This window comes from Staurois parvus, unplaced genomic scaffold (assembly GCF_062004578.1).
Source record: "Staurois parvus isolate SC_StPar_1 unplaced genomic scaffold, SC_StPar_1.0 ptg000207l, whole genome shotgun sequence".
In the NCBI taxonomy this organism is placed as follows: domain Eukaryota; kingdom Metazoa; phylum Chordata; class Amphibia; order Anura; family Ranidae; genus Staurois; species Staurois parvus.
The window spans coordinates 5,823,355-5,851,009 of record NW_028318003.1 but is presented as its reverse complement, the minus strand read 5'-3'; the positions used below and the strand labels follow the sequence as shown (position 1 = coordinate 5,851,009).

At 44.4% G+C, this 27,655-nt stretch overlaps 1 protein-coding gene across 1 annotated transcript in view; it reads right to left on the bottom strand.

Moving 5' to 3' along the window:
• Nucleotides 1-22,602, bottom strand: part of CBL (Cbl proto-oncogene) — a 110,753-nt gene extending 88,151 nt beyond the window's left edge. The window contains exon 1 of the mRNA XM_089678568.1: nt 22,281-22,602. Within this exon, the coding sequence (XP_089534694.1) occupies nt 22,281-22,421 (141 nt within the window). The 5' untranslated portion in view covers nt 22,422-22,602. The remainder of the gene's footprint in view (nt 1-22,280) is intronic.
• Between the last annotated feature and the right edge of the window lie 5,053 nt (nt 22,603-27,655).

The window sequence follows — 27,655 nt, the reverse complement described above, 5'->3', positions numbered from 1 at the left end:
GCCAAAATCAAATGAATGAAGATTCTGAATTCAATATTTATTTTAATTCTATCTGTGCATGGCTAGCTTTAGGACCAAAATTAAACATTTTATAAGGGGGACGAGGAGGAAGAGAAGGAGGCCGACATTTTCCTGAAAGCTGGAATTCATGGAGTTTGTCACATTGACAAATAAGTTGATGCGCTTCATGAATTGGTTAATTACCTTTTTTTTTTAACAAAATATAGTACAAAGAAGGGACCCTAAATTAAGCAGCACAGATAAGCTCTAAGCTAAAAACCAAAATTCACTTAAAAAAAAACACTGCAAACTAGTCCTGCAGGCGTGCATTTTGTGAATGGTCTAGTGGAGAGGTTGTGGAGATGTAACACCAGTACTGCTGTCTAAATGATGCAAGCAGGGAGCCAAAGTACAATGCTATACTCTTAAAACAGACAGAAGGAAGCCACCTGCATATAGAACCACAAAGCTGAGGTGAAGCCCTCTTTAGAAGTCTTCACCCAGTTTAAGTTACTGTGTCTAAAGTTAGGCAGACATTTTAGAGTAGGCTTCTATGGTGGCAGGCAACATACCTGGAGCACTCCTACTTGTTTACTAGGACAGGACTGTGCAAGCCCTAGCCCATAGAATTCTACGGGCTATCCTTTGTTCAGGCAGCCCGTACAAAATCAATTATCTGAGCAGCAAAAGACTACAGACCTGACCTCAAGGTTTTTTTTTTTCTTTTTTAACCATAAATAGCATTAGATTTTATTCATGTTAAGTGCATGCATGCCAAATAATGTACAAGAATAAAAAACATGCAGGTTTTTAGAACCTCTCAGGATCACCATTCTCCCTCTGACAATGCCTCAAACTGCTTTGCTTACTAGCACAAGGCTATCTATATCCAAGCACTATCCAAAGTGAGCAACTTCTTCACGGCCCAAAAAGGACACATCCATGTACATCCTGGTACCTGTACAGAGCTCAAATGCTGTGAAGTGACAATGTGGCAGTAAGAGTAATCACACTGGGATGTTATACAAAAGCTTCCACTTGCAAATAGCAGACAGACAACATCTCAGCCTAGGCAAAGTATGTATGTATATATATGTATATGTATATGTATATGTATATATATATATATATATATATATATATATATATATATATATATATATTTATTTATTTTTTTTTTTCTTTAAATAAACATGTCATACCTGCTTTGTGAAATGGTTTTGCGTACAGAAGCCCTGATCCTCTTATTCTGGGGTCCCACGCTTGCGCTCCTCCCCCAGTCGAGTGCCCCTCAAGCAAGCTGTCTGCTATGGAGAGCTCGTACAGGCTCAATCCTGAGCTGCACTGGCTCAGGTAAGTATGGGGGGGGGGGGGGTTTAGCTGCACACAAAATGTTTGCATTATAGAATGCGTTAAGGTAAAAAAAAAACCCTTGTACCTTTACAACCACTACAAGTGGAGCTCAAGGAATGGAGGTATAGCTTTATTGAAAAAATATACTGTATATGTCTAAATATGGATATGTCTGGAATTTAGGCATGCAGACTGAACAGTCCATTTCAACTACTATAAGTGCTGGAAAGGGGGGGGGGGGCCTTTACAAACACGTACTTTGAAATTTCAATTTTACTATTTGTAAAAATCAAAGTGTAGCACTAAAAGTGTAAATAAACAATAACCTAGCTGAACATCCGTGAAGCTGGATGTGACATTACTTCCAATACAATATGAAAGTAATATAAATGTGAAACAATAAGTCCAAATTCCAAGAAGAATTTGAAAAATATCAAAAAGGTGTAAATGTAAATCTTCAACTGCTAGACGCTCAAACGTTATCCATGTGAAAACACATGTCACCCCACTCCGTGCTCAAAGAAGGCTTACCAGATGTATTTGACCATCAAGTTATAGAATGGTCAAAAGCAGCTCAAGAACGATCATTGAGCAACCACTCCAGCCTCCTCCATAGCCTCCAAATGTCAGGCATAAGAGTGGCATGTGCATGAAATGAAAAAGCTTCCCATAGTGTAAAATCAATTAAAAGATTTATTAAGCCAAAGAATTGCACTTACAAACTCAAATACAGCGCTTTATGTCTAAAAACATCCACATGTTCCCAAAATGGCCACGAGCGTACATGTATGCGTGGTAACGTACGCCCAAGCTCCACCTGACACGTTTCGTCACATCACAAATTAAGTCACCAGGGATCAAGATGTCACGCCCAGCTTCACTGATATCCAACTAGGTTATTGTTTATTTACGCTACACTTTTATTTATAGGTCTTGCAAATTCTTTGTATCAGAATTTAGTGTTGGCAGCTTACGATCTATCTGAACCAGTGCAGATTTTGATGGTATATTTACTATTATTTGTGCAAACTGCAACAAGAGCAGTTAGAAGATTTTGTTTAAAGTGGAACTACATACTGTATCTGAGCACCACAGCCCAAAAAGCGCTATTTAATTCTTTTTTTTACATTCAAAGCAAACTGCCCCATGTCTCCATGATTTATTTTGCTGAGAAATCACTTAGCAACCCCCCCTGGCATCTCTGGCCATGACCATCTTGAGTAAGGGCAGATGATGCATTATGCCAGGCATGCAGGCAGAAGGGTGTGCTTAGCTGGGAAGAACCTTCCTCCCCTCTTGAAGACTCCTTGGATGCATGACATCATTTGCCTAGGCTTGGAAACCAGGAAGGAACTAAAGAAATGTGAATGAAGTAAATTCTTTTCAGATAAGTAAAAACGCTCAAGTATGCTCTGGCATTCAGATAATACCGTCTTTAGGGCTCATGTACACTGCAGCTGATAAACTCACGTTTAGGAGCTGGTCAGCATTTTTTTCAGCAGCCCCTGAACTCACCCTAATGTTTTCCTATGTGTCCATGTACACATCTTCGTTTACAGTCGTTTACAGGCATTTGAGTTTAGTCGTTCTTTTAAACGCAGAAAACGTGCGCTCAGCAGCCGATTTTATCAGCGTTTCAAACTCAAACCGCTTGTAAACGCAGCAGATCACGTTTATAAGCGTTTGAAAACATTTTTTTAACTCTTCCAGTTCCCGATGCTGTCGAGAGACTTTTTTCATCATGAAAAAAGGCATGCAAATCATTTTCAAGGTACTCAAATGGACAAAACACTGAACACAGGATGTTCCTACCAAGCTCGTCACACATTGTAAGGACCAATTCACACCTCAGACCTCTCCCACCCTTGGAAACAAAAGATATGTTAATGCCCATTCACACACCAAATTCCTCATGAAGACCCCCTGCCAGGTGGCCTTAATGACTCCCTCCACCAGACACCTTTCCCACCCTTGGAAACAAAAGAAATGTTAATGAGCAACTTACACCTAATTATCTCAACACATACTGCTGCGTCTGCTTCTACTCTCTGTATTTCTCTGAAACAGTCTGAAATAGTTAATATTTTACCACTTTTCAGTGCATTCTGGGCATTTGGGAGGTTCTCCTGTGCTTATCTTTAAAAACTTCTTCTAAACGCAAACGCGCATAAACACGTTAGGCAAACGCGGCTAAACAGAAGGTTTTTAACCTACGTTTTCCAGCAGCCAATTTCGATCATTCAGAAGTGTCCCGTGTACATGGGGCCTTACCAAGGTGCCTAGTGCATGCCCAGAACACATTCACTAACCATTAAAACACTATTGCCAGACCTAGTGCAGATCTAATATACATCTTATCCATAACCCAAATCTGGGCATACAATTAACAAATCACAAATGGAAAAATATAGATCCCTTTGATAAGGAAATGTTCTCTCTTTATTCATTCAGGTTTTAGTTTTCCTTGACACTTCTGCACACCAGCAAAGACTGGTTATTGCACGAGTTGTGGGTTTCCTATCAGCCTGAAAAGTTTAGTTGTTAAAGCTTGTTAACAAGAGGGATCAGAGAACAAAGATCAGTCTGTATTGTGTGAAAAATCTCAGCAGGTCAAAGTTTCTGAAATGATGAATTTACATCTGGCAAGATTAATCATTCCATAGTCAATTGGTTATATCACAGGTCACTATCCATTACTATTTACTTGAAAAAGTGAACCTCGTACACTATTTATGGCTCATGCATCAACTTGCAGCTACATGACTAGTTGTTTGCCATTTGTGTTAAAAAAAAGCAAAAATGCACTGATTGTATGAGAATTATACTCTTCTTTTTCACCATATATAGTGTCTGCCCAAAATATATGTCATACATTTGAAAAGAGATGTAAAAGATACAATTTCCATTTGTCTGGGAATATATTTACAAAATAAATTTGGGGGATACCTTTTTCCCCCACAGTTAGTCCCTCTCACTTCAGGAATTCTGAAGATTGTGGAAGTATGCCCACTTCCCGCTCACAAGCTCCTAGGACACGTCACATGAGAAGGCAGCTCTGGAGAGTGCTTGTTTATTGAAAGTCAGCAGCTACAGCATTTGTAATTGCTGACTTCGTTTATAAAATGTAGTTCCTCTTTAACTACTTCAATCCTTTTGCCTTTTTTTCCCCCAAGTTTCATGTCGGAGTAAAGTTTAAAGCGGTAGTAAACTCTGCTTTATTACTTTTACCTACAGCTTATAAATTCTAATATATAAAACGTATAATAAAGCTCACCTGTAGGTAAAATAAATATCTCCTAAATGTGCACCGTTTAGGGGATATTTGCATGTTTTGCAGCTAGCTCATGCACACTGCACTGTGAATTGTGGGCTCAGTGAATGTGCCATCAATCCAGAGTTCTGTGCCTTGGAAGTGATGGCATTGCGGCTCAGCCATTCAAACAGTCAGAGCCCATGAACCCAAAAGGAAGACAGAGTAAGGATGAAAGGCCTGTCAGAGGTGGCAGCGTACTGCTGGAGGGCTTCGTTTTAGAGGCAAGCCTTTCATAATGTGCTAGTATACGATGCAGACTAGCACAATGTGCCATTTTTTTTCAGATGTAGACTTTACTACCGCTTCACTACTAGATGTGCCAACTGTGTACACCGTATAAACTGTTATGTAGCCTCAGCTACATACAATATATAGTGCTGTGTTCCAGCAGCATGACAGGAACAGGAATTGGGGCATCATCTGCCCACCTCAGACATTCAGACAAGCTAGTGGAGATCTATGTACTAACCACTTGCCCGCCTGAGGATTTACCCCGCTTCCTGACCAGGCCATTTTTTGCGTTACGTCACTGCGTTACTTTAACTTAAAATTGCGCAGTCATGCAACGTTGCACCCAAATGAAATTTAAGTCCTGTTTTTTCCCCACAAATAGAGCTTTCTTTCAGTGGTATTTGATCGCCTGTGCATTATTTATTTTTTGCGCTATAAAAAAAAAAAAAAAAAATTGAGAAAATAATATTTTTTACTTTTTGCTATTAAACATGTTCAGTAAAAAAAAAATAAAAAAAAAAATGTAAAAATCAAATATCGTCATAAATTTAGGCCAAAATGTATTCTGCTACATCTTTCCTAAATAAAAAAAAAAAAATACCAATACGTGTAAATTAATAGATTTACACGAAAGTTATATTGTTTACAAATGGCGGTATATATACTGGGATTTTTTTTTTTTTTTTTTACTAGTAATGGCGGCGATCAGCGACTTATAGCTGGCATTCTGACACTGGGAGGAACTGACTTGGTGTCAATGACACCAATGCAGTGATCAGTGCTAATAAAAAGCACGAACACTGTACTAATGGCACTGGGCAGGAAGGGGTTAACATGCGAAGGGTTAACTATGTGCTGTTTTACTAGGGGCTGTGTCTGTGTGCTTCACTGTAAGCACTGCTTTGCATGGCTGTGCGGCGGCGTGGGTAGGGAGCGCGCACCCCCTTTCCCTAAGATGCTATGAGAGAGAGAGAGATTATATATATATATATATATATATATATATATATATATATATATATACACACACACACACACACACACACACACATGTATACACACACCCACACATACGCGCGCACACGATTTTGCGCACCCCTGCCGCAGTATATCTGCTATAGGGCGGCGGGAATGTGGTTAATAAATATTAAGTATTTAAATATAACAATTTGGACATTTCCTATAAACCAGATGTAGATCCACACAGCTGGCGGCCTAAAGGAATTCAATGGTCACAGCATACACTTTCATTATACATCATATGCAATACAAAAAATTGTTATTTTTGTAACAAGCATTCAGCGCACTCTGGGAGGGCTGGAGAGGCCCTAGTAATAAATAAATAGGCAAGGACCAAGAGTATAACAATGGAGAAATGGCGAGTCCTTGAAGTAAATGTCAGTCCATAGACACTAGCTTTACTTTAAAGCTGTCAGCTGGTAAGGAGCTAGAAGGGACTCTGTAGGAAGATCAAAGAGACAAAGGTGGCGCCTTCTAAGTGCAGCACAGCATATAAAAACTTTTTATTCTAGATGAGTGGTAAATCACTCACAAGACATATGATGATAGAGTGCTTTGGCATAATAAAGTGCATCCGCTGTGGTCCAGGTGGTAAATCGCTTGCCAAATAGTGTGAAGCCGAATGGGGAGGTGGCGCTGGTGGCTCCCAGCACCTCCTATGGATTCAGGTACGCTAAGCTGACGCCACTTCCAGACACATAGGTAGCGGGGGGGGGGGGGGGGTTGACGTTTGTTCAGAACATGCTTGCTCCCTCTTCAGGCATAGCAGGGGGCATCTTTGCGTTGGCACTTACAGGCAGCTAGCAGGAGGGGAGGGGAGGAAATGTCTCACTGCACTTCCACCATTGCCAAAGTGATGTATACAAATGCCAACAGAGGATCCCTGAAGCAAAATATCAAACGCTTATACAATTACGAATAGTTGCAATAACAAATTAAAAATAGCGACATTTACAGATAAAGACCTTAAGGGTTCTGTATAGTAAAATAAAATGAATAAGTAGTGCAATATGGGTCGTCCATCATGTGATACTCTTATCAGGTACTATTTTCAGAAACATTATTTCAAGAGATAAAAACACAATATGGCAGGACATAGTATTTCGTCCTTATTATCTCTGAGATTGTAAAGGGATATCTTGTATGGTATTGGGTAACAATGAGGAAATACGTATGTTTGTGGTGGGAATTATAATAGTAGACTGAAAGGGGATATATGATCTGTGCCCAATGGTTACATGGGGTTACATGGGGAAGAACAATAAGGAAAATTAAAATGAAAGTATGAATAATCATATAATGCTACTGATTTCTAATTCTCCATTTAGGCCTCCAGGGGCCAGGGTATCTAATCAGTATATCCAATAAGTTTCTCTCTCACAGAGACATTTAAATCGCTCAGCAGTGGGGAGATCGGGAGGCAAAGATTCAATGATCCATAGTCTGAGGCCTTGAGATGATCCATCATCAAGAAAGTGTTGTGGCACACTATGTTGGTCAAGCCCATCTTCAACCAACCGCCTATGCTCTCCAGATCTCTTTTGGAGAGTCCAAATGGTATGTCCAACATAAAGTAGGCCACATGGACAGGTAAGACAGTAGATAAATTGGGTAGAGCAATTGTAAAATTTGGCTATAGCATATAGTTTCCCTTTTGCAATAAACTCTTTTTGACCATGAAGGACATGTTTACAAATGAGGCACCTAGGTTTCCGACTTTGTAACATTCCTTTCATATTGAAAAGGGAGCATTGAGTTTAGTTTGGCACAGTTTAATTTTGCTAGGTGAAATTTGGGTCTTAATGTTCCTAGCTAACCTATACGTTACCTTTGGTTTGGCCGTAAGAGTGGGAGTTAGATGCGAGTATTCTTGAAATATAGACCAATGTTTTTGAAATATGCGTTCCATTCTGCGAAACGGAGTATGAACCAGTGTTGTAAATACTAAAGGGGGCGGTCGTTGAGTGGCCAGGGTAACATGAGTTGTTGGCTCATAATTAAAGAAAAAGCTTCTTCTACTAGTGTGTCTGGATAGCCTTTATCAAGGAATTTCTCTTTCAAAATGTTGACTGTGTGTGATGTAGTCCTGTTCCCTGGTACAATTATGTTTTAACTGGCAGAATTGGCTTTTTTGGATATTGTCGACCCAGCAGGGGTGGTGGCAACACTTATAATGTAAGAAAGAGTTGCCGGCCGTGGATTTAGTGTAGTTCTGAGCAAAAATGGTGTTACCTTTGTGACAAAGTTGTTAAATCTAAGAGCCAATTTTTCAGGGTCACAAACCAATGTGAATGACAATCCCATGTGGTTGGCACTGCAATGTTGCACGAATGCTGGGACTGTAGAGGAGGGGCCATCCTAGACGATAAATATAGAATATATTAGTTGGAATTTGTATACATTACTGCAACAGTAGAAGTGTGGTGAGATGTTTTTGCCCCTTCCCTCCTGCTAGCTGCCTATAGGAAGTGCTGGGAGCCGCCAGCGCCACGGCCCCATTCGGCAGCGATTTACCACCCGGACCACAGCAGAAGCACTTTATAATGCCAAATCTCTCTCATCATATGTCTTGAGTTATTTACCACTCATCTAGAATAAAAAGTTTTTATATCCTGCACTTAGAAGGCTCCGCCTTTGACTCTAATAGTTATTTTTGAGAATCCAATATAAGCTTATGCAGCAAACCTACATTCATGTTGTGAGTGCTGCCTGTCTGCTGGCCATCTCTTTCCACAACTTCCTGGATTCCAGATATTTTTTTTGCAGCTCTTCTGACATTTACGCTTTCTATAGACTACATATCCCATGGCACCTTGTCATTTGCAAACGGTGATCTTTGAACTGATTCTACTGCCTGAAGCTCTGTTGAATGTGTGACACAGCAGTGCCTTATCGCAGGCAGTGTTAATTTTGTCAACTAAAATATTTTTGGCATCACAATTACCACTATTTTAGTTAACTAATATATCACTAAAACTTAAAAAAAAAAAAAATATTCAGGATGACAAAACTAAAATGGCATTTTAGTCAAAAGACTGACTAAAACTGAAATTTGACGTCAGAATGAGCACTGGTCACAGGGCATAGTGAATACATGACTCAGAATTTAAGAAGCAAATATGTGGGGATCTTTACCAAGTTTACAAATGTCAAAATCATTGGTATTAATATAGCAGTAGACTTGGAAATAATCAAAACATTTAATAATGTTACCAGTGTGATTTATTAAAATTAACTATAATAGTTTTGGATAAATGATTTAAGATTATGTTTTAAAAGTAATGTTTTATATCATCTTGGTATTTCTATAAAACCATTGTTTGCCAAATATTAAAGTGAAACTATGACACTCCTGGAACTACTCTTAGCGATACGTTGCTATTTAAAAATGACAGACAAAAGAATGCCCACATAATAGTCTGAAATCAAACTGTCCTTTCTAAAATATTTGTGCTGTTTGAAAAATACAAAAAATTAGAATGTTCAACCACACAAAACCTCTTTGCAATTATTAACCAATTTTATAAAATAGTTATCCTGTAAATAATATCTGTGAAAGAACTGATACGGGTATACTATGTGAAAAAAAAACATGAGACAAACAGAAGGTTTTTTTTCTTTTTATTGTGTTCTTTATCCAATATAGAGCAACTTTATTTTGTCAAACAATTTTCAAAATTTAACAATGTATTACTGTAATAAGCCATGCATTAATTTCAATTTGGTAAAAAAAAAAAAAAAAGAAAAAAAAAATGTCACCAGGGAAAGGTGGCTGCAACATGACCCTTGTGTACTTTCTACATTTGTGAAACCAGGCTGGAATGAGGATATCCTCTTTTCCTCATGTTCTGTGAGAAATGTTTTACAGTTATGTCCAATGCCCCTGCAGCTGCTTCAAAGGCTTCTATCACCAGTGGCACCGGTTCCCTAGGTGGCTGTGAGTACTCTTCTTGAACTAAGGGCAGTGTTACCACCACAAAGAATGTTCCTGCACACATTCAGATAAGGCAAGTTGTACACTTTGTCCTGAAGACAATTCCATGGTTGAAGGCTCATTTCCTGGTACTGTTGGTACCGAGAAAAAACATTTTTAAAATGTAGGAAAATTTTTTTTTAAAAAAATGCATACTTACTACAACGTTCCTACAATACGAATTAAATTATTATAAAACTGCTGCAGCATTTCTTTCAGATTTTCTACCTAGTGTTCTTCTAAAATGCTCTCTCATGGTCCCTCATCGCCTTTCCAGGACTTGCACTATGAAAACAAAGGGAAAAAAATTAATTCAGTTTGTATTACAAGTTACTTGATTACAGAGAACACATTACAATTTGCTAGTAGTAGTTTGTGACATTCAGTGCTTCTCCAACTGGCTTCCTGAGTCTCCTTAAACCAATCACCATGAAATGTTCCTGACACTCATAGCTAAGAAAGCAGTTTGGATGAACAGTGAAACCTCTTCAATATTACAGAATATTTCCAGCTGAATATTACCAACTACTACTTACTAAGCCATAAGAAACATCAGCCATTCTACAATCAGGTTTGTGTGTGCAAAGCTGCAAAAACAGGCAGCATAATGCAGATGTCATTCCAGAATTCCACCAAACCTATACATAAGGGCTCCTGAAAGAAGTTTTCAAAACTTCCTGGACTTCAAACACCTAACGCAATGTCGTCAGGCAATGAAGCAGAAATGTCAATTACAGATACAACTACTACAGCAATCTACATAGGATCTCACTTTGCTGGAAATCTGCTATAGTTAATTTTAGCCGATTATAGTGGAAGTTATTGGAGATCTGTAGGCTTAGCTGTTTTGTATTCGTGTCTCTTCCCTCATGTCCTCTCCACCCAATGCAGAACAAGCCATAGTGCGATGAGTGGAACACAGCATGAGTGGAACACAACAATGTGAAGATGAGGAGACTTCCGGTTACTAGTTAATGATCGGTGAAGTCTTCCTGCAAGCTAGAACCTGCCTTCCACAAAGACTTGGACGTGTTAAAAAAAACAAACACAAAAAAAACAAGAACTATGGGATATTTTGTACTGGAACAAGGGCCTGAAGACTGATCATTTAAAGTGTAATTCCACTATTGTGGACATAAAATTCTGAGCGATGTACATTGTTGCAGATTTCGGTTCTAAAGAAATAGCAGTTTGGTTCACCATGTACTTTTCAGTCTGAATCCTGAATGGGAGGGTCTGCACCCATAACACTCTCAATGTTCTAATGAGAAAAGATGCATCATTTGCATTCTTTTAGTAGAAAATCTTTAGGGAGTAGGTCACCAAAACAAAATTCCTTTGGCAGGAGATGTCTAAAATTTTACTTCTATCTTAGAAAAGAATTTGACAAAATAAGTGAGCCAATCAGAGAAGCAGGAATACACATTTCTGAGAGCATTCTGTATACGATTGGCATATAGCACGGAATTTGACAGTCTGTTTTTTTTTTAAAACAAAGTTATAACAGCAGATTACAATGGAAAGGAGATTTTTTTCAATAACATTAAATTACAAAATCGCTCATGTAGCAATTTTAGGTGCCTTTATTTATAATGAAAAAGTGTGTTTATCCTTTAACTTGGAGAATGCTCCCTGTATAGTGAAACCTGCACAATTCAACAGAAAACCAGGACTGTGCACATTTCTGTGAGCAGAAAGTAGCCACTGGCTGGAATCTTGTGGAAAGCACCTCAGTTCTGGGTCTACAATGTCATCCAGACTGCAACAGTTGGAGAAATTTAATGCCAAAGGAAAAGCTCAGCCAGCAGTATAAAAACTGCAATTATACTAATGATATTTTACTATATTCTCCATGACAGCACAACAGAGAAAGGAATCCTCTACAATTACTAGGGACAGGAACAGGTAAAAACAGAATGTTAGTCGTTTCCCTAATTCTCAATGAAGGTCAAAGATAATACAAAGCAATGGAGCTTGGATTTTGTAAGTGGCGTTTCCTCAGTTTTCATATTTTTACTCCCAAATGAAGTTAGCAAAACTAATCACAAGAGCAACATACAGACTGACAATGCTGACCTTTACTTCTAAGAATTCTGGTTGCGCTTTGTATGTTGAGAAGCAGAAGGGTCTGTGTTACATTTAATGACATCGGAAAGCACAGAGACAAGGACTTTACTTGGATTTTCCTAAGGGCCAGTTCACATGGGGATCGCACAGGAACGCGCACATTCCTGTGCAGTGAGTTTTGACTGCCCATTCATTTGAATGGGATGCACAACACACGACCACAGAAACATTACTGCTTACACTGCTTTTAGAATCGCACTGCAGTCAACTGCGTTGCACTGCGGTACCATGCGATTTGGTGCCCACAATTGCACTCCATTTGCGATCTGCATTAATACATTGACACCTATATAGAGATCACAAGGGCAGTGCATTCTGTCATGAACCAGCCCTAATAATACTTATTTCCTACCACTGACACAAGGTATAATAGCCTAGCAGCATTTTCAGAAGGTCGTCAGAAATAACATCATATTTCTATCATTGCAGGTCTACCTTAAAAAGGAAAGTCTCATAGTGAATCTTAAATACTGAATGAATCTTTAATGCAAGGTAGATTTACAACCACCTAAAACAAGGTACTAACAACCATTGTACTAGGTGTGCAAATCATAGGTTGCGACCCCAAACGGGTTAAAACTTCTGTGTAGCAGAAGAGTCTCTCACACCCACTTTAACTCAGCATGGCAGACTAATGCAGGCAGAGATGTTTGTCTGCACCCCTGGACTCCAGGTACAATTCTCCCAGTGCCTTTGTGCGGATTGAATGGAGGACATCAAAGAATAGGGCCCTTAGGACTGGCACTGCCCTATAAAATACTGCATCATCATTACAGTGACGGAAGTTAAAGAGTGCACGCCATTGTGCTACTGCAAATTCTTATTTAGTACAAAGTGTTATTACCAATAAAAGACACTTATGAGAAATCCAAAAAAAGTGTAATATACCACAGCTTCCAAGTCCTTCCTGCCCTAGTGTTACTATGTTAACCCTTTAACTATGGTGGAAGTCTGAACTCCTAACATGTCTGCCCTTGTAGATCTCTATTACAAGGGGGGTGATGGAATTAGTACTTTACACCAGGAAAAAGGAAACCAAATAAGGCCTTTCACACCTATGGTTTGCATTAATACACGCCAGCTGCCAATGCAGCTTTGACAAATGCACACTTGCTCACACAAGTGAAGGAGCAGAGCCTAACCAGAATCTTAGAGCCTGATAGGTGCTTGAAGCACAGCTATTCGATTGACACCTTAATGAACCTGCGTGCACCACCAAAAATACAGCAGGTACAATTTTAGATCTGTTTTAGTACCTTTGGCAGACCATTTGAATAAACTGCCTTAAGCAATGCCTGTTAAGATGTTATTTGTGTTAAGATCACTATAACAGACCACCCTTATGTAAATGGGCTCTAAAAATAGGCGTTGTGGGGGTGAAATGTGTATGGCAACAGTCATTCAATGATACTTGACCGGCTGTTATGCTGATCCAAATATTTATAAACTTTCAAGTCACTGATTAGAAGCATGCAGAAAACAGGAAAGTCAAAGAAATGTCAGAAGTCCTCTTGTTTCAGGTCAGTTCAAAACACCCCAACAATAGTTTCAGCATGGCAGCTAGGAAACTAGTAATTTTTAGTAAGAGCAATCATTTGCTCAAGAGTTGCCGTGTTTTTTTAAAGCCCAAGTGTAACCTTGCCTTTTCTTTCACATTATAGAGATGTTGGGGAGCTGAAACAGGGTTTCCATTTTTTACTAGCATTAGATGTGGTGGCTGCATCAGTTTTCTTTTCTTTGGCTTTTTTCAGCTGATCTGGCCAATGACACACCACCTGTATTAGTGAGACACCACTGTGGAAGAATGAGCACAGGACACAGTAGACAGCATCATGGTTAGTCTGGGGAGGGGAGGGGGTGTTTTAAGCCTCTTTAAGCGTCTTAGCGGATTTTAATACAAACAGATGTTTGTCAAACTCCAGCTCACACTTTATAAATCAGAGCAAAAACTTTTTTTTCTTTATGAGATAAAGTTTTTACATGAATAAATAAAAGCAGAGCATTTTAATCACCCCTGCCAGTGGTAAATGATAGGCCTCATCCATATAAACTGATACATTCTACTGGAGCTTGAGCTTCTGAAACAGCAGACTTGCTGGCTGAATCACCATATGAATATAGAAGAAAGTAGGCCTAAAAAAAGGCCAAAAAACCCCCACAATTACAGCCATCACATCTGAGAATTGGCAAGCTGCAATAGAATAAACATTTCTTTTGGATTTATCTGAGGATTGGAGACAATCTACAGTGTCCCCCCCCAAAAAATTAAGTCAGCAGCTACACATACTGTAATACAAAGGACAATTACCTGTCCTGGGATCCAGCACCAGCACGTTTCACTGGTCTTTGGGTCCCCAGTGCCAGCATGTTTACTGATTAAGTTGGCTGTGAGTTCTAGCGGCTTCACAGCCGGCTCCCTACTGCATTTGTGTGAGGCGTGTTGCATTTTGTGACTTGTCCTGCAGCTTTCTGGAGTCTGCGACGTGTACCAGAAAGCTGCAGGCAAAGGGGAAGGGGGGGGGCATCAAACTTCTGCTCAGAATGCCTAGGCGATCAGAGTGGAAGTGGGTACATGTCAAAGCTAGGTATTGACTCCCAGCTCCCCCCCCCCCAAAAAAAAATGTCCAAATGTGTGAGATATTGCCAATATCTGCAGTGCATGCAATGCAATTGATTTCCACTTCATCTGTAAAACAATGACGGTAAAAGGCAAGCCATAGATGAGACAGTCTTCTTTCCTGCAAAGTAAACTGCTCGATTCCCCCATCAATACTGTCAGTGCTGACGGGAATCCCTCCCGCAGCGCTATGGGAAGACTCCACGCTGGCAGAATGCAATAATCACTGCTGGCAACTATAGCTGCTGGTAGCAATAGCACACTAAAAGTACGACAGGCTGGTTGTATTGTAGTTGTTCCATCAATCGACTTCAGTACAACCAGCCTGCCCATAAATGGATCGAATCTTGGCCGATCCCTCTTGAACTGGCCAAGATTCAATCCATCTGTGGCTGGCTTAACTTGGCACTGGCTTCTCTTGAAACCAATATAATCCGCCCTGAACTATTCCAAACAATGCAGTCAAGACAGTATGGTGGTTTGGACTCCTAAAGTAATCACAACAGTAGCAGAAGGATTGGCTGATAAAATGTGCAGACCTACATAAGCTGTAAATGAACACTCATTGCATGCACTACACAGATAAAATAATGGCATCCATACTACACAGAGTTCTGTGGGAACCAGAAACACGATTCACTCCTTATTACAACACAAGCAGTCTATGTTTCTATGGTTCCCACTACCTCTTACATAAAATACAAAAGGTTTATCACTTTTCTCACCTTAACCAAGCTGCTTTCAAGAGGATGACTTGAAGTACAACTCCATCTCGTGTCAATCCCTACGTTTGTCAACAAGCTGATGATTCTGCTCCATAAGGGAAGTGAAGATGGTCTGTAGGCACTCTCTTGACGTCAATTCTTTCTTCAAGCTCTCATGGATTCTCCTTGCTTACAGTCTCCTTTAGATGCTGAAAAGTCCCCCAGAAAAAACAAGTGGGGAGGCCCTTTTTTGGTACGTACAATAGCTAAAACCACAATTTAACCATGCTAAGCACATTTTACATGTGATCAAATTCAATCCTATGGAACGTCTGTAGGAATGGCATGTAGACGGCATTAATATAAGAAAAAAAAACAAAAAAACAAAAAAAAAACCAACCACAATACAATTCCATTGGCAGCACTACAGAGCTCTCCATACCATGTCAAATGCAATTTGACAACGCAGCTTACATGTTACATTGGAACATCCTCCCCCCACCCCCTCCCAAAGAAAAAAAAAAGAAAAAAAAAAAAGAATTATGTGCAGAGACCATTACATTGACGCAAAGATTACAATTCTTCAAGACTCTGGAAAAGCAAGGGGACTAAAGGCATAATAGCCTGTATTAGCTTTTTGAGGACCTATTTACACCTATTCATTTTTATCCCCATGCATTTTCCATTGAAAACAATGGAAATGCATCAAAACATGTTAACCCACATCGGTGCTTACTACTTCACTTCTAACAGGATAGGTTATGGACTCTTCCTGCTCTCAAGCAACTGTCTGCCTGTATGAGGTAAGGCAAGACAGCTATCCTGAGTCTGCAGAAGCCTGACTTTGTACCTGTGATCTGCTCATCACCACTGCAATGCTCTGCAGGATCCATAGGAAAGAAAAAAATAAATGCACTCTTACATGGAAAAATATTGTGCATTCATTTAAATTTTTCCAAAAGGTGATCTAGGCCTTTAAAGAACAGATGTGTGACCGTGGATTCATCTGTCTGCATTGAGGGTTAGACTTCTGTCCCTAATCGCAGGTAACAGCTAGATGTGTTGATACATGCAAAATAATGACAGTTCCTGGCAGCTTGTCATTGCTTTGTACAGGCTGAGCAACTACAGCAGTTCCCCATACAGCAGTGGTCCTGATGTACGCCCCTATTCACCCATGTGAATGAGACTTTAGAGCCCTGGTGCCCAACCTGCGACCCCTTTGGTATATGATGTATGTCCCTCAGACCTCAGCTGCTTGCAGTGGGAACACTGATTAGGTAAAAGCATTGATCTCTACTAGCCTCATGTAACAAGTTCGCCAGTTTCACATTTTTGGCATTAGCGGAGAGGCAGAGCCACCTGTCAATCATGTATGTGGGTGGATCCTGACAATATGGTTAGGACCCTTCCAGACCTAGAGCGGCTCTATGCTGTAGGCCTCTGTTGGCTGATTCTGGGTCACAGCAGTGCAAAAGTAAGTGTAAAGCTTCGGAAATACTTCACATTTAATGTTTGACTGTAAAAATAACAAAGTATATCATATATTAAAGTTTTGGACAGAGTAGGGAGTCTCCCATTGGGACAATCTTCACTTCTTGTCCCTGAGGCAATACAGGAGAGACAGAGAAGGGATACTCCATTTTATGAAACAGCAACAGATATTCCCTGACCTCCTGTTCTAGCTGATTTCTCATCAGTCCCCAGGACAGACAGTGTGTTTCTCCCCAGTGAGGACACAAACCACAATAAAACCTGCCAGGGGATCCAATTCTCTCCAGTCTAACAAAAATAAATAAAACTTTATATGGCTTTGTGGGGACTTTACATACAACTGTGAATTACCTTCCAGAGCTGGTTGTAGAATAGTAACTTCAGTCTGCATTGCCCACAGTACAGATTTCCCTTATGGGGAGGTGGACCCAGAGGACAGACATGGACCTGGATCTAACTACCCTATATATGGCATGCACAACTGATATTGTAGTTTTTGATAGTTTTTTGTTTTTTTGACAGGACACTCCCAGTGTCAATAATACTATGAACTGGGTGCTACAAGCTGATGTGGAAGTCCGGAACCTGAAGACAAGAAATACATTTGATGACTTCCTCAAACAACATTCAAGAATAACGGAAGCAGCAGTTGTATCATTCTTAAACCGATTACCTGGGGCCAAGGTTAGTCCAGGCCTGCAAAAGGATTTCTATTTTCACATAAATACTTTGGGTTTTAGATTTACTAAGTGGCATAAAATGAGCAAAGAAAAAAAAAGCAAATGGGGCAACACAAAGAACACATGAAGAAGACAGCAAAAATAACGCCATGGATGAGATTTTGTCTCCATGCACACGGGGCGTTTTAATAACGCTGGTAACATTAGATGTGTAAAGTCACATTAAATACGTCATTTTTTTCAGCAGTTTTTAGGGGGGTTTTTCCTACCAAAATCCCCCCATGTTTTGGGGGTCAAAAAAACATCCAAAAACGATGAGTTTACCATGATTTACCATGTTAAGAGTGTTTTTACAACTAAAAAACTCCTCTAGGAACCCACTAGTTCTGGGGTTTTTTTCCAGCCAAAAAATGTTGATTCCAGTCTGTGTGTACATGGACACATAGGATAACATGCTGGGGGGTTACTGGCTGTAGAAAAAACCGTCAAAAGCCAAAAACATCCGCTGTAAAAATGTCCAGTGTGCATGAGGACTTTCTAAAATCGCAGCGCACACAGAATCTGATGCAGCTTTTCAGAGAAACCAATCAGCTTCCAAGTTTTGCCAAAACATAACTGAACAAACTGATTGGTTACTGTGCACAGCTGTACTAGATTCTGTATGCACCAGTTTTAGTACATTAACCCCAGTGTACCCAGCAAAGACAGGCTACTGCAGGTCACTATATGTACTGCTGCCAGTGTGAACCCAACCAGAGAGTGACACCTCTGCCTCCCCTATGTGAACAGCGCTGTCTCCGTGACACACACCTCCAATCAGGGCAGCGCTTTCTCTGCACATCCTCTCCAAGTATAGTGCCACCTCTGTGCACCCTACCCCCATCAGTACAAAGCCACTACTGTGCACCCCCTTCCCCACCGATACAGTGCCGCCTCTGTGCACCCTACCCCCATCAGTACAAAGCCACTACTGTGCACCCCCTTCCCCACCGATACAGTGCCGCCTCTGTGCACCCTACCCCCATCAGTACAAAGCCACTACTGTGCACCCCCTTCCCCACCGATACAGTGCCGCCTCTGTGCATCCTACCCCCATCAGTAAAAAGCCACTACTGTGCACCCCCTTCCCCACCGATACAGTGCCACCTCTGTGCAACCTCCCCCATCTGTACATTGCCACCTCTATGCAACCTCCCCCATCAGAACAGTGCCACCCACCTCTGTGCCCCCTCAGTATAGTGCCACCTCTATGCAACCTCCCCTTCAGTACAGTGCCACCTCTGTGCAACCCCCACCAGTACTGTGCCTCCCACCTCAGTGTACACCCCCATATATCAGTACAGTGCCACCTGTGTGTACCCTCCACCATATCAGTACAGTGCCAACTATATGCACCCATCCATCAGTACAGTGCCCCCCACCTCTGTGTACCCCTCCCCCCATATCAGTACAGTGCCACCTCTGTGTACCCCCACATATCAGTACAGTGCCCCCACCTCTGTGCACCCCCCCATCAGTACAGTGCCCCCACCTCTGTGCATCCCCCCCATCAGTACAGTGCCCCCACCTCTGTGCATCCCCCCATCAGTACAGTGCCCCCACCTCTGTGCATCCCCCCATCAGTACAGTGCCCCCACCAGTACAGTGCCGACTCTGTGCGTACCCCCCCCATATCAACACGGTGCCGACTCTGTGCACCCCCCCCCATATCAACACGGCGCCGACTCTGTGCACCCCCCCATATCAACACGGCGCCGACTCCGTGCACCCCCCCATACCAACACGGTGCCGACTCCGTGCACCCCCCCATACCAACACGGCGCCGACTCCGTGCACCCCCCCATACCAGTACAGTGCCGACTCCGTGCACCCCCCCATACCAGTACAGTGCCGACTCCGTGCACCCCCCCCCCATACCAGTACAGTGCCAACTCCGTGCACCCCCCCCCCCCAACAGTACAGTGCCAACTCCGTGCACCACCCCCCCCAACAGTACAGTGCCAACTCCGTGCACCACCCCCCCCAACAGTACAGTGCTTCCCACCTCTGTGTACCCCCCCATTAGTAGTACAGTGCTACCTCTGTGTACCCCCCTATACCAGTACAGTGCCCCCGACTCCGTGTACCCCCCTATACCAGTACAGTGCCCCCGACTCCGTGTACCCCCCTATACCAGTACAGTGCCCCCGACTCCGTGCACCCCCCCCATACCAGTACAGTGCCCCCGACTCCGTGCACCCCCCCCCCATACCAGTACAGTGCCGACTCCGTGCACCCCCCCCAACAGTACAGTGCCAACTCCGTGCACCCCCCCCAACAGTACAGTGCCAACTCCGTGCACCCCCCCCAACAGTACAGTGCCAACTCCGTGCACCCCCCCCAACAGTACAGTGCCAACTCCGTGCACCCCCCCCAACAGTACAGTGCCAACTCCGTGCACCCCCCCCAACAGTACAGTGCCAACTCCGTGCACCCCCCCCAACAGTACAGTGCCAACTCCGTGCACCCCCCCCAACAGTACAGTGCCAACTCCGTGCACCCCCCCCAACAGTACAGTGCCAACTCCGTGCACCCCCCCCAACAGTACAGTGCCAACTCCGTGCACCCCCCCCAACAGTACAGTGCCAACTCCGTGCACCACCCCCAACAGTACAGTGCCAACTCCGTGCAGCACCCCCAACAGTACAGTGCCAACTCCGTGCAGCACCCCCAACAGTACAGTGCCAACTCCGTGCAGCACCCCCAACAGTACAGTGCCAACTCCGTGCACCACCCCCCCCCCCCCCAACAGTACAGTGCCAACTCCGTGCACCCCCCCCCCCCAACAGTACAGTGCCAACTCCGTGCACCACCCCCCCCAACAGTACAGTGCTTCCCACCTCTGTGTACCCCCCCATTAGTAGTACAGTGCTACCTCTGTGTACCCCCCTATACCAGTACAGTGCCCCCGACTCCGTGTACCCCCCTATACCAGTACAGTGCCCCCGACTCCGTGTACCCCCCCCAACAGTACAGTGCCAACTCCGTGCACCCCCCCCAACAGTACAGTGCCAACTCCGTGCACCCCCCCCAACAGTACAGTGCCAACTCCGTGCACCCCCCCCAACAGTACAGTGCCAACTCCGTGCACCACCCCCAACAGTACAGTGCCAACTCCGTGCACCACCCCCAACAGTACAGTGCCAACTCCGTGCACCACCCCCAACAGTACAGTGCCAACTCCGTGCACCACCCCACCCCCCCCCCAACAGTACAGTGCCAACTCCGTGCACCACCCCCCCCCCCAACAGTACAGTGCCAACTCCGTGCACCACCCCCCCCCCAACAGTACAGTGCCAACTCCGTGCACCACCCCCCCCCCAACAGTACAGTGCCAACTCCGTGCACCACCACCCCCCCAACAGTACAGTGCCAACTCCGTGCACCACCACCCCCCCAACAGTACAGTGCCAACTCCGTGCACCACCACCCCCCCAACAGTACAGTGCCAACTCCGTGCACCACCACCCCCCCAACAGTACAGTGCCAACTCCGTGCACCACCCCCCCCCCCCAACAGTACAGTGCCAACTCCGTGCACCACCCCCCCCCCCCCAACAGTACAGTGCCAACTCCGTGCACCACCACCCCCCCAACAGTACAGTGCCAACTCCGTGCACCACCACCCCCCCAACAGTACAGTGCCAACTCCGTGCACCACCACCCCCCCAACAGTACAGTGCCAACTCCGTGCACCACCACCCCCCCAACAGTACAGTGCCAACTCCGTGCACCACCACCCCCCCAACAGTACAGTGCCAACTCCGTGCACCACCACCCCCCCAACAGTACAGTGCCAACTCCGTGCACCACCACCCCCCCAACAGTACAGTGCCAACTCCGTGCACCACCACCCCCCCAACAGTACAGTGCCAACTCCGTGCACCACCCCCCCCCCCCCCCCCAACAGTACAGTGCCAACTCCGTGCACCACCCCCCCCCAACAGTACAGTGCCAACTCCGTGCACCACCCCCCCCCAACAGTACAGTGCCAACTCCGTGCACCACCCCCCCCCAACAGTACAGTGCCAACTCCGTGCACCACCCCCCCCCAACAGTACAGTGCCAACTCCGTGCACCCCCCCCCCCCAACAGTACAGTGCCAACTCCGTGCACCACCCCCCCCCCCCCCCAACAGTACAGTGCCAACTCCGTGCACCACCCCCCCCAACAGTACAGTGCCAACTCCGTGCACCACCCCCCCCAACAGTACAGTGCCAACTCCGTGCACCACCCCCCCCCAACAGTACAGTGCCAACTCCGTGCACCACCCCCCCCCAACAGTACAGTGCCAACTCCGTGCACCACCCCCCCCAACAGTACAGTGCCAACTCCGTGCACCAACCCCCCCCCCAACAGTACAGTGCTTCCCACCTCTGTGTACCCCCCATAACAGTACAGTGCCCCCACCTCTGTGTACCCCCCATAACAGTACAGTGCCCCCACCTCTGTGTACCCCCCATAACAGTACAGTGCCCCCACCTCTGTGTACCCCCCCATTAGTAGTACAGTGCTACCTCTGTGTACCCCCCTATATCAGTACAGTGCCACCTGTGTACCCCCCCCCTCTATCAGTACAGTGCCCCCCGTCTATGCCGAGTCCCCCCCACCCACTCCCGGTTTCTAGGAGGAGGTCAGACCAGCTCGGTCCCGGTTGATGTAGCGGTGGGGAGCGGTAATCCCAGGCCACCCAGGGGGGTCCCTCAAACAACGGTGAGAAGAGAACCCACCTTGTCCATCAGCTTCCAGCATTTCTCCACCGTCTTCCGGTCCACAGCTCCGGGCTGAGCGGTCGGGTGGTGATGGTGCGGCTGGAAAGCGTCTTTCACCAGGCCGATGAGCCCTCCGCCTTTCCGTAGGTTGGTCGCCATGGTAGCGCAGAGCTCACACGGGTACTCGGAGGAAGAAGTCACCGGAGAGCGCCGCCGCCACCCCCGGACACGGCCCTCCCAGTGAACGCCGGGCAGGGAGGGGAGAACTCTCCCAAGGCCGAGCACCGCACCGCCGCCGTCACTTCCGCTTTCTCAGGGCCGGGAGCGCGCACAGCCCGCGGATAGAATGAATATGCAGAGGAGCCCCGCCCAGGGCGGCGCTGCGGAGGAGAGGCAGGGGAGCGCGCATGCGCAGAAAGTGGGCGATAGGAGCCTGAGGAGCGGTGTAGACTAGTTTGCTCCATGTTCGTATTACAGATGTATGGAGATTGCGGCCATCGTCTGTATATGTGGTCGGGTAGAAGAAGAGCCTGTCAGCACTGTAATTCCACAACCTCCGAATAAGAGAGACTTTTAGTTTTATACAGATGAAGGGAGTAGGAGTGAGAAATGCACTGGGGGGGAACTGAAGTCATAAGGGACATTGCCTTGTCCATGGATAGGGACTGGTCATAGCACAACCAGGCTGCAGTAATCAGGCCTACAGCTTCACCTTGTTTCATTTCCCCCCCCCCAAAAAAAAGTAGGGGTGGGGGAGGGTAAAGTAGTGTGTCTTTGTGATGTCATAGGGAGAATCCCCCTCACTTCCTGGCCTGTCCCCTCAGAAAATCTTTCCATTGTGAGGGGAATCTCCTCACAGAGGACTAGGAGGAGATGTGCTGTTCTCCACTAATTCTGCATGCTAGCCAGAAATCATGGGGCCCCATACAGCCAAATTGACAGGCCCCCACAAAACACAGTATACTATGGTTTGGTTATGAATGAACACAGTGAGTGATCGGTACCGACCACTCATTGGGGGAGATTTACTAAAGCTGGTTCTCTCAGAATCTGGTGCAGCTGTGCATGGCAGCCAATCAGCTTCTAACCTCAGCTTGTTCAGTTCAGCGTTGGCAATAAAACCTGGAAGCTGATTGGTTTCCACACAAGTGCACCTGATTTTGCACTCTCCAGCTTTAGTAAATCCCATTGTGATCAGGAAAGGAAGGAGCTGGTAAATGTGACATTGACTGGACCCTTCCACCACTCTCCATCCTGAAGGATCCTATTGTGTGCTTGCAGCTGCTGGTAGGAAGGAGAGGAGGATAACTGGCAGCACTGCAGGGTTTGGGGGCACATAGGGGGGCCTGAGCAGCATTGGGGAAACGTATGGTGTACAGGGAGGGTGATGGGTGCGATGGAAGGGGGGGGCAATTACTGGAACCAATCCCCTGTATGACTCTGCAGCAGCTGAAAGCCTGAGGGAGGGAGAGAAGAAGCCAGCTTACAGCTGCTGCAGAGAGAGTCATACAGGGGATCAGTTCCAGTAATTGCACCCTCACTGTACCGATCACCCTCCCTGCCCAGGCATCTGATTCCCCCAGAGGCCTGGGCCCCATAGAGGAGGACTGATGGTTCCCCCTTATCCATGGCCCTGATGCCAGCTGCATGTCTTTGGGAATGATGGTGACCCTCTTCATGTGTATGGTGCAGAGGTTGGTGTCCTGGAAGGGTCCTATGAAATAATCCTCTGGGGCCCCCTACAGAGCCATGTCAGCAGAGCTCTGGAAGTGCAGGTCAGTCTTGGAGTCTTGAGTGATCTCCCGGAGGAGGTGCTGGAAGGACAGCTCTCCAATGAGCAGCTTGGTGGATTTCTGGTAGCAGCAGATCTCTCGGAGAGCCACAGTGCAAGGCCTGTAGCAGTGAGGCTCCTTGACATGGCGAGGGCACTCTTGCAAGGAGCTTCGGTGGGCATCTGCTTTCAGAGAGCTTTCCTGCTGGTTTACTTGCAAGTAGAAGCTTTCCCCTCGATTCCCATTCTGGTGGCACCTCAAAAATGTGGATATACCCTCACTCTCATTCCTGGTGGCATTGGTGATCAGGATAATTAGAGAGAGCAAATCTCCCTAATAGGGACACAGATAGCAATGAAAACCTTCAAGATCAACAAATGTTCCTCACTGTCTTGAAAGCACCAAGAGACTGGAGGGTGCTTAGTCAATTTTAGTACCAGCAAATATCGATTGGAGATTAAAGCCAGCATTCCGAATGATAGAGAAGAGTTTTGGGTGGGATCAAACCAACAGTGGTTTGTTCTCACATGGAACAACAGTTACACACCCTGTCATTTACATCTCTAGCTTTCTTCTCTGATAACAATCAAAACATGACTCCTCACCACTCTATCCAAAACTAAAAAAATCTTTAAAAAGTATTTTTTTTAGAGTTCTAACCCCTCACCAGATTATCCAAATCAAAAAAGCATTTCCTTTTAGTAATAACAGCTTCCGGTCTGCCCTATAGCAGAAGTACTGCTACAGGGTGGCACGGGTGTGCAAAATTATGTATATATATTTCTGGGTAGGGGGCATGCGCGAGCTGCATGCATGCCCTACCCACGCCACCATTCATGGCTTTGGCTGTCAATCACCGGGTCCCGGCCTGTAATTACTGGTGTCCGGTGATTGCCGAGCATCTCCAATGGGGGGGAGAACTGTTGTAAACAAAACAGTTCTCTCCCCTGTCAGTTCCTGCATAGCACAGCCATGCAAAGCAGTGTGCTTGCAGTGAGGCACAAACACAACATCATGTAAAACAGCACACAATTAACCCTTTGATTGCCCCCACATGTTAACCCCTTCCTGCCCAGTGCCATTAGTACAGTGTCACTGCTTTTTATTAGCACTGATCACTGTATCAGTGTCACTCGGGATGTCAATGACACCAAGTCACTTTCCCTCAGTGTCAGAATGCCCGCTGCAGTCCTGCAAAAAGTCGCTGATCGCTGCCATTACTAGTAAAAATGTAAAAAAAAAATTCCAGTATATATACCGCCATTTATAAATCCTATAACTTTCACGTAAACCAATTAATTTACACGTATTGGGATTTTTTTTAGCAAAGACGTAGCAGAATACATTTTGGCCTAAATTTATAATAAAATTAGATTTTCAAACTTTTTTTACTGGACATGTTTAATAGTAAAAAGTCAAAAATATTGTTTTTTTTTCTCAAAACTGTCGTGTTTTTTTTTTAATAGTGCAAAAAATTAAAAATGCACAGGTGATCAAATACCATTGAAAGAAAGCTCTATTTGTGGGGAAAAAGGACGTAAGTCTCATTTGGATGCAGCATTGCATAACCACACAATAATCAGTTAAAGTAACGCAGCGCCGTAACGCAAAAAATGGCCTGGTCAGGAAGGGGGGTAAATCCTCAGGAGGGCAAGTGGTTAAAGCAGTAATAAACCCCACAACTAAATTGTAATATGTTGCAGCTTACCAATTCTTAGATGTGGTGGTTGCATTTGTTTTCAATTTTAGTGTTTGTCAGTAAGTTCTGGCCGGTAAATTTGTTATTTTACAACAGAACAAGCTGTCCTGCAGACATTGCAGTTAGAGGGTTAAGACAAGCCAATTACTGCTGACAGGGGTGCTTACAATGGTCAGCTTTTATTCATGTATGTAAAACATTTATCCCAAAAGGAACAACACTGTTTGCTGTAACTGACTGTAAAATGTTAGCTGGAGTTCAGCTTTAAGACCAAGTTCACATATGTGTGGTTGTCCGCACCGCGATTTGCACGGGCCCATTCATTTGAATAGACCCCCATGCCCCGGGACACCCAGGGAAGCAGTCCCTGCACTACTTGGGAAAACGCAGCCCACACAGGAACCAAGGTTCTCAGTGCGGGTGCAATGTCCAGTGCGGGTGGCATGCCATTAGAATTAATAGCACCGGCCTGCGGATCCTGCATTCCTCTGTGGGTGGTGCGGCTGCAGGTATGTATGTGTGACCCGCAGTGGCACCGCCCACACAGATGTGAACCAAGTCTAAAGTATAACTAAAGACAAACTTTTTTGTTTAGTTTTGAATAGAGTGGAGAGAGATTAGAACACCTGTCAGGTTATTATTGCTGCATGTGTCCCAATTAGAGAGATTTACCCTCCATTTTTGCCCTGTCTACCATTATCTACCTCAACACTATTGTCTGTCCAAAAGTGTATAAAACGTGTGCTACAGTTCTTTATGTTGTTTCTGTCTTCTGTCTGGGAAGAAATAACCCCTTTTTTCCATTTTTGGGGGAACGTGTCATGGCTGACATATAGCAACCTGTGGTGCTAATCTGTTACAATGCCTTGGTTCATTCTTAAGAACAGAAAGATTGCTTCTTTCTAGCTACTTGTTCTCTCCAAAAAAAGTGGCCTGCCAGAAAATGATTCCAAGCTTAGCCACAAATCTGTCAAATGTTTCTCTTCAGTCTATGAAAAAGGAAGCCCGTTTTTTTTGCTTGTGGATGCAATCTGCTTACTCTCTCCCTTAGAAATTGCAGCTTACTCCAACGAAGGCTTGAAAAGTGTGGTGCAATGCTGTTCAATGTTTATGTTTTCAATTGTACACACAAATAACCAACTTTTTGTTGTTTCAGATTCAATGAGCTTGCTTAATCGCTCAGAAATTGTCGCCTGCCCACACAGGCTTGATATCTGTGGTCAGCAAACAACCTTTATGAACTTTTCATGCTTAGGTGTATATGAGTCTCTTCAGTGTATACAATGCTCACCTGTAATGTTAAATCCTGTGCAGCAATCCCCCAGGGGGAGGCAACCTGCGGCTCTCTAGCTGTTGTGGAACTACATTTCCCATGAGGCATTGCACCATTACAAAACTGACAGTTACAGCTATAACTTGTAGAGGCATGATGGAACTTGTAGTCCTGCAACAGCTGGAGAGCCGCAGGTTGCCTACCCCTGCCTCAGTCCATACACAAGGGGATGCAGGCAACCTCAAATGACAAAAAGGATAGCGGGCAGTGCACATACTAGCACAATCACTTTATTTAGATGTAGAAATAAACGTGGTACTAAACCCAGAACAGTAAAATCAGTCTGTATATGCAGTAAAGCATGCTTGTTATACTCACTGTGGAACCTAAGGGGTTAATCCTCTGCATTGTGTTAAAAGGCTGATTGATCCTTTCTTCTCTGACCCTCTTCATCCTCATGCACACTGGACGTTTTTACAGCTGCTGTTTTTGGCTATTGACATTTTTTTCTACAGCCAGTGACTTTACACAGCTACCGTTACCAGCAATATTAAAACGCCCAGTGTGCATGAAGCCTTCTTGTTGCAATAACCACCTGATACAGACTGAACTTATAGCATTGCATTCTATAAAAACGCTGTTTGATCCT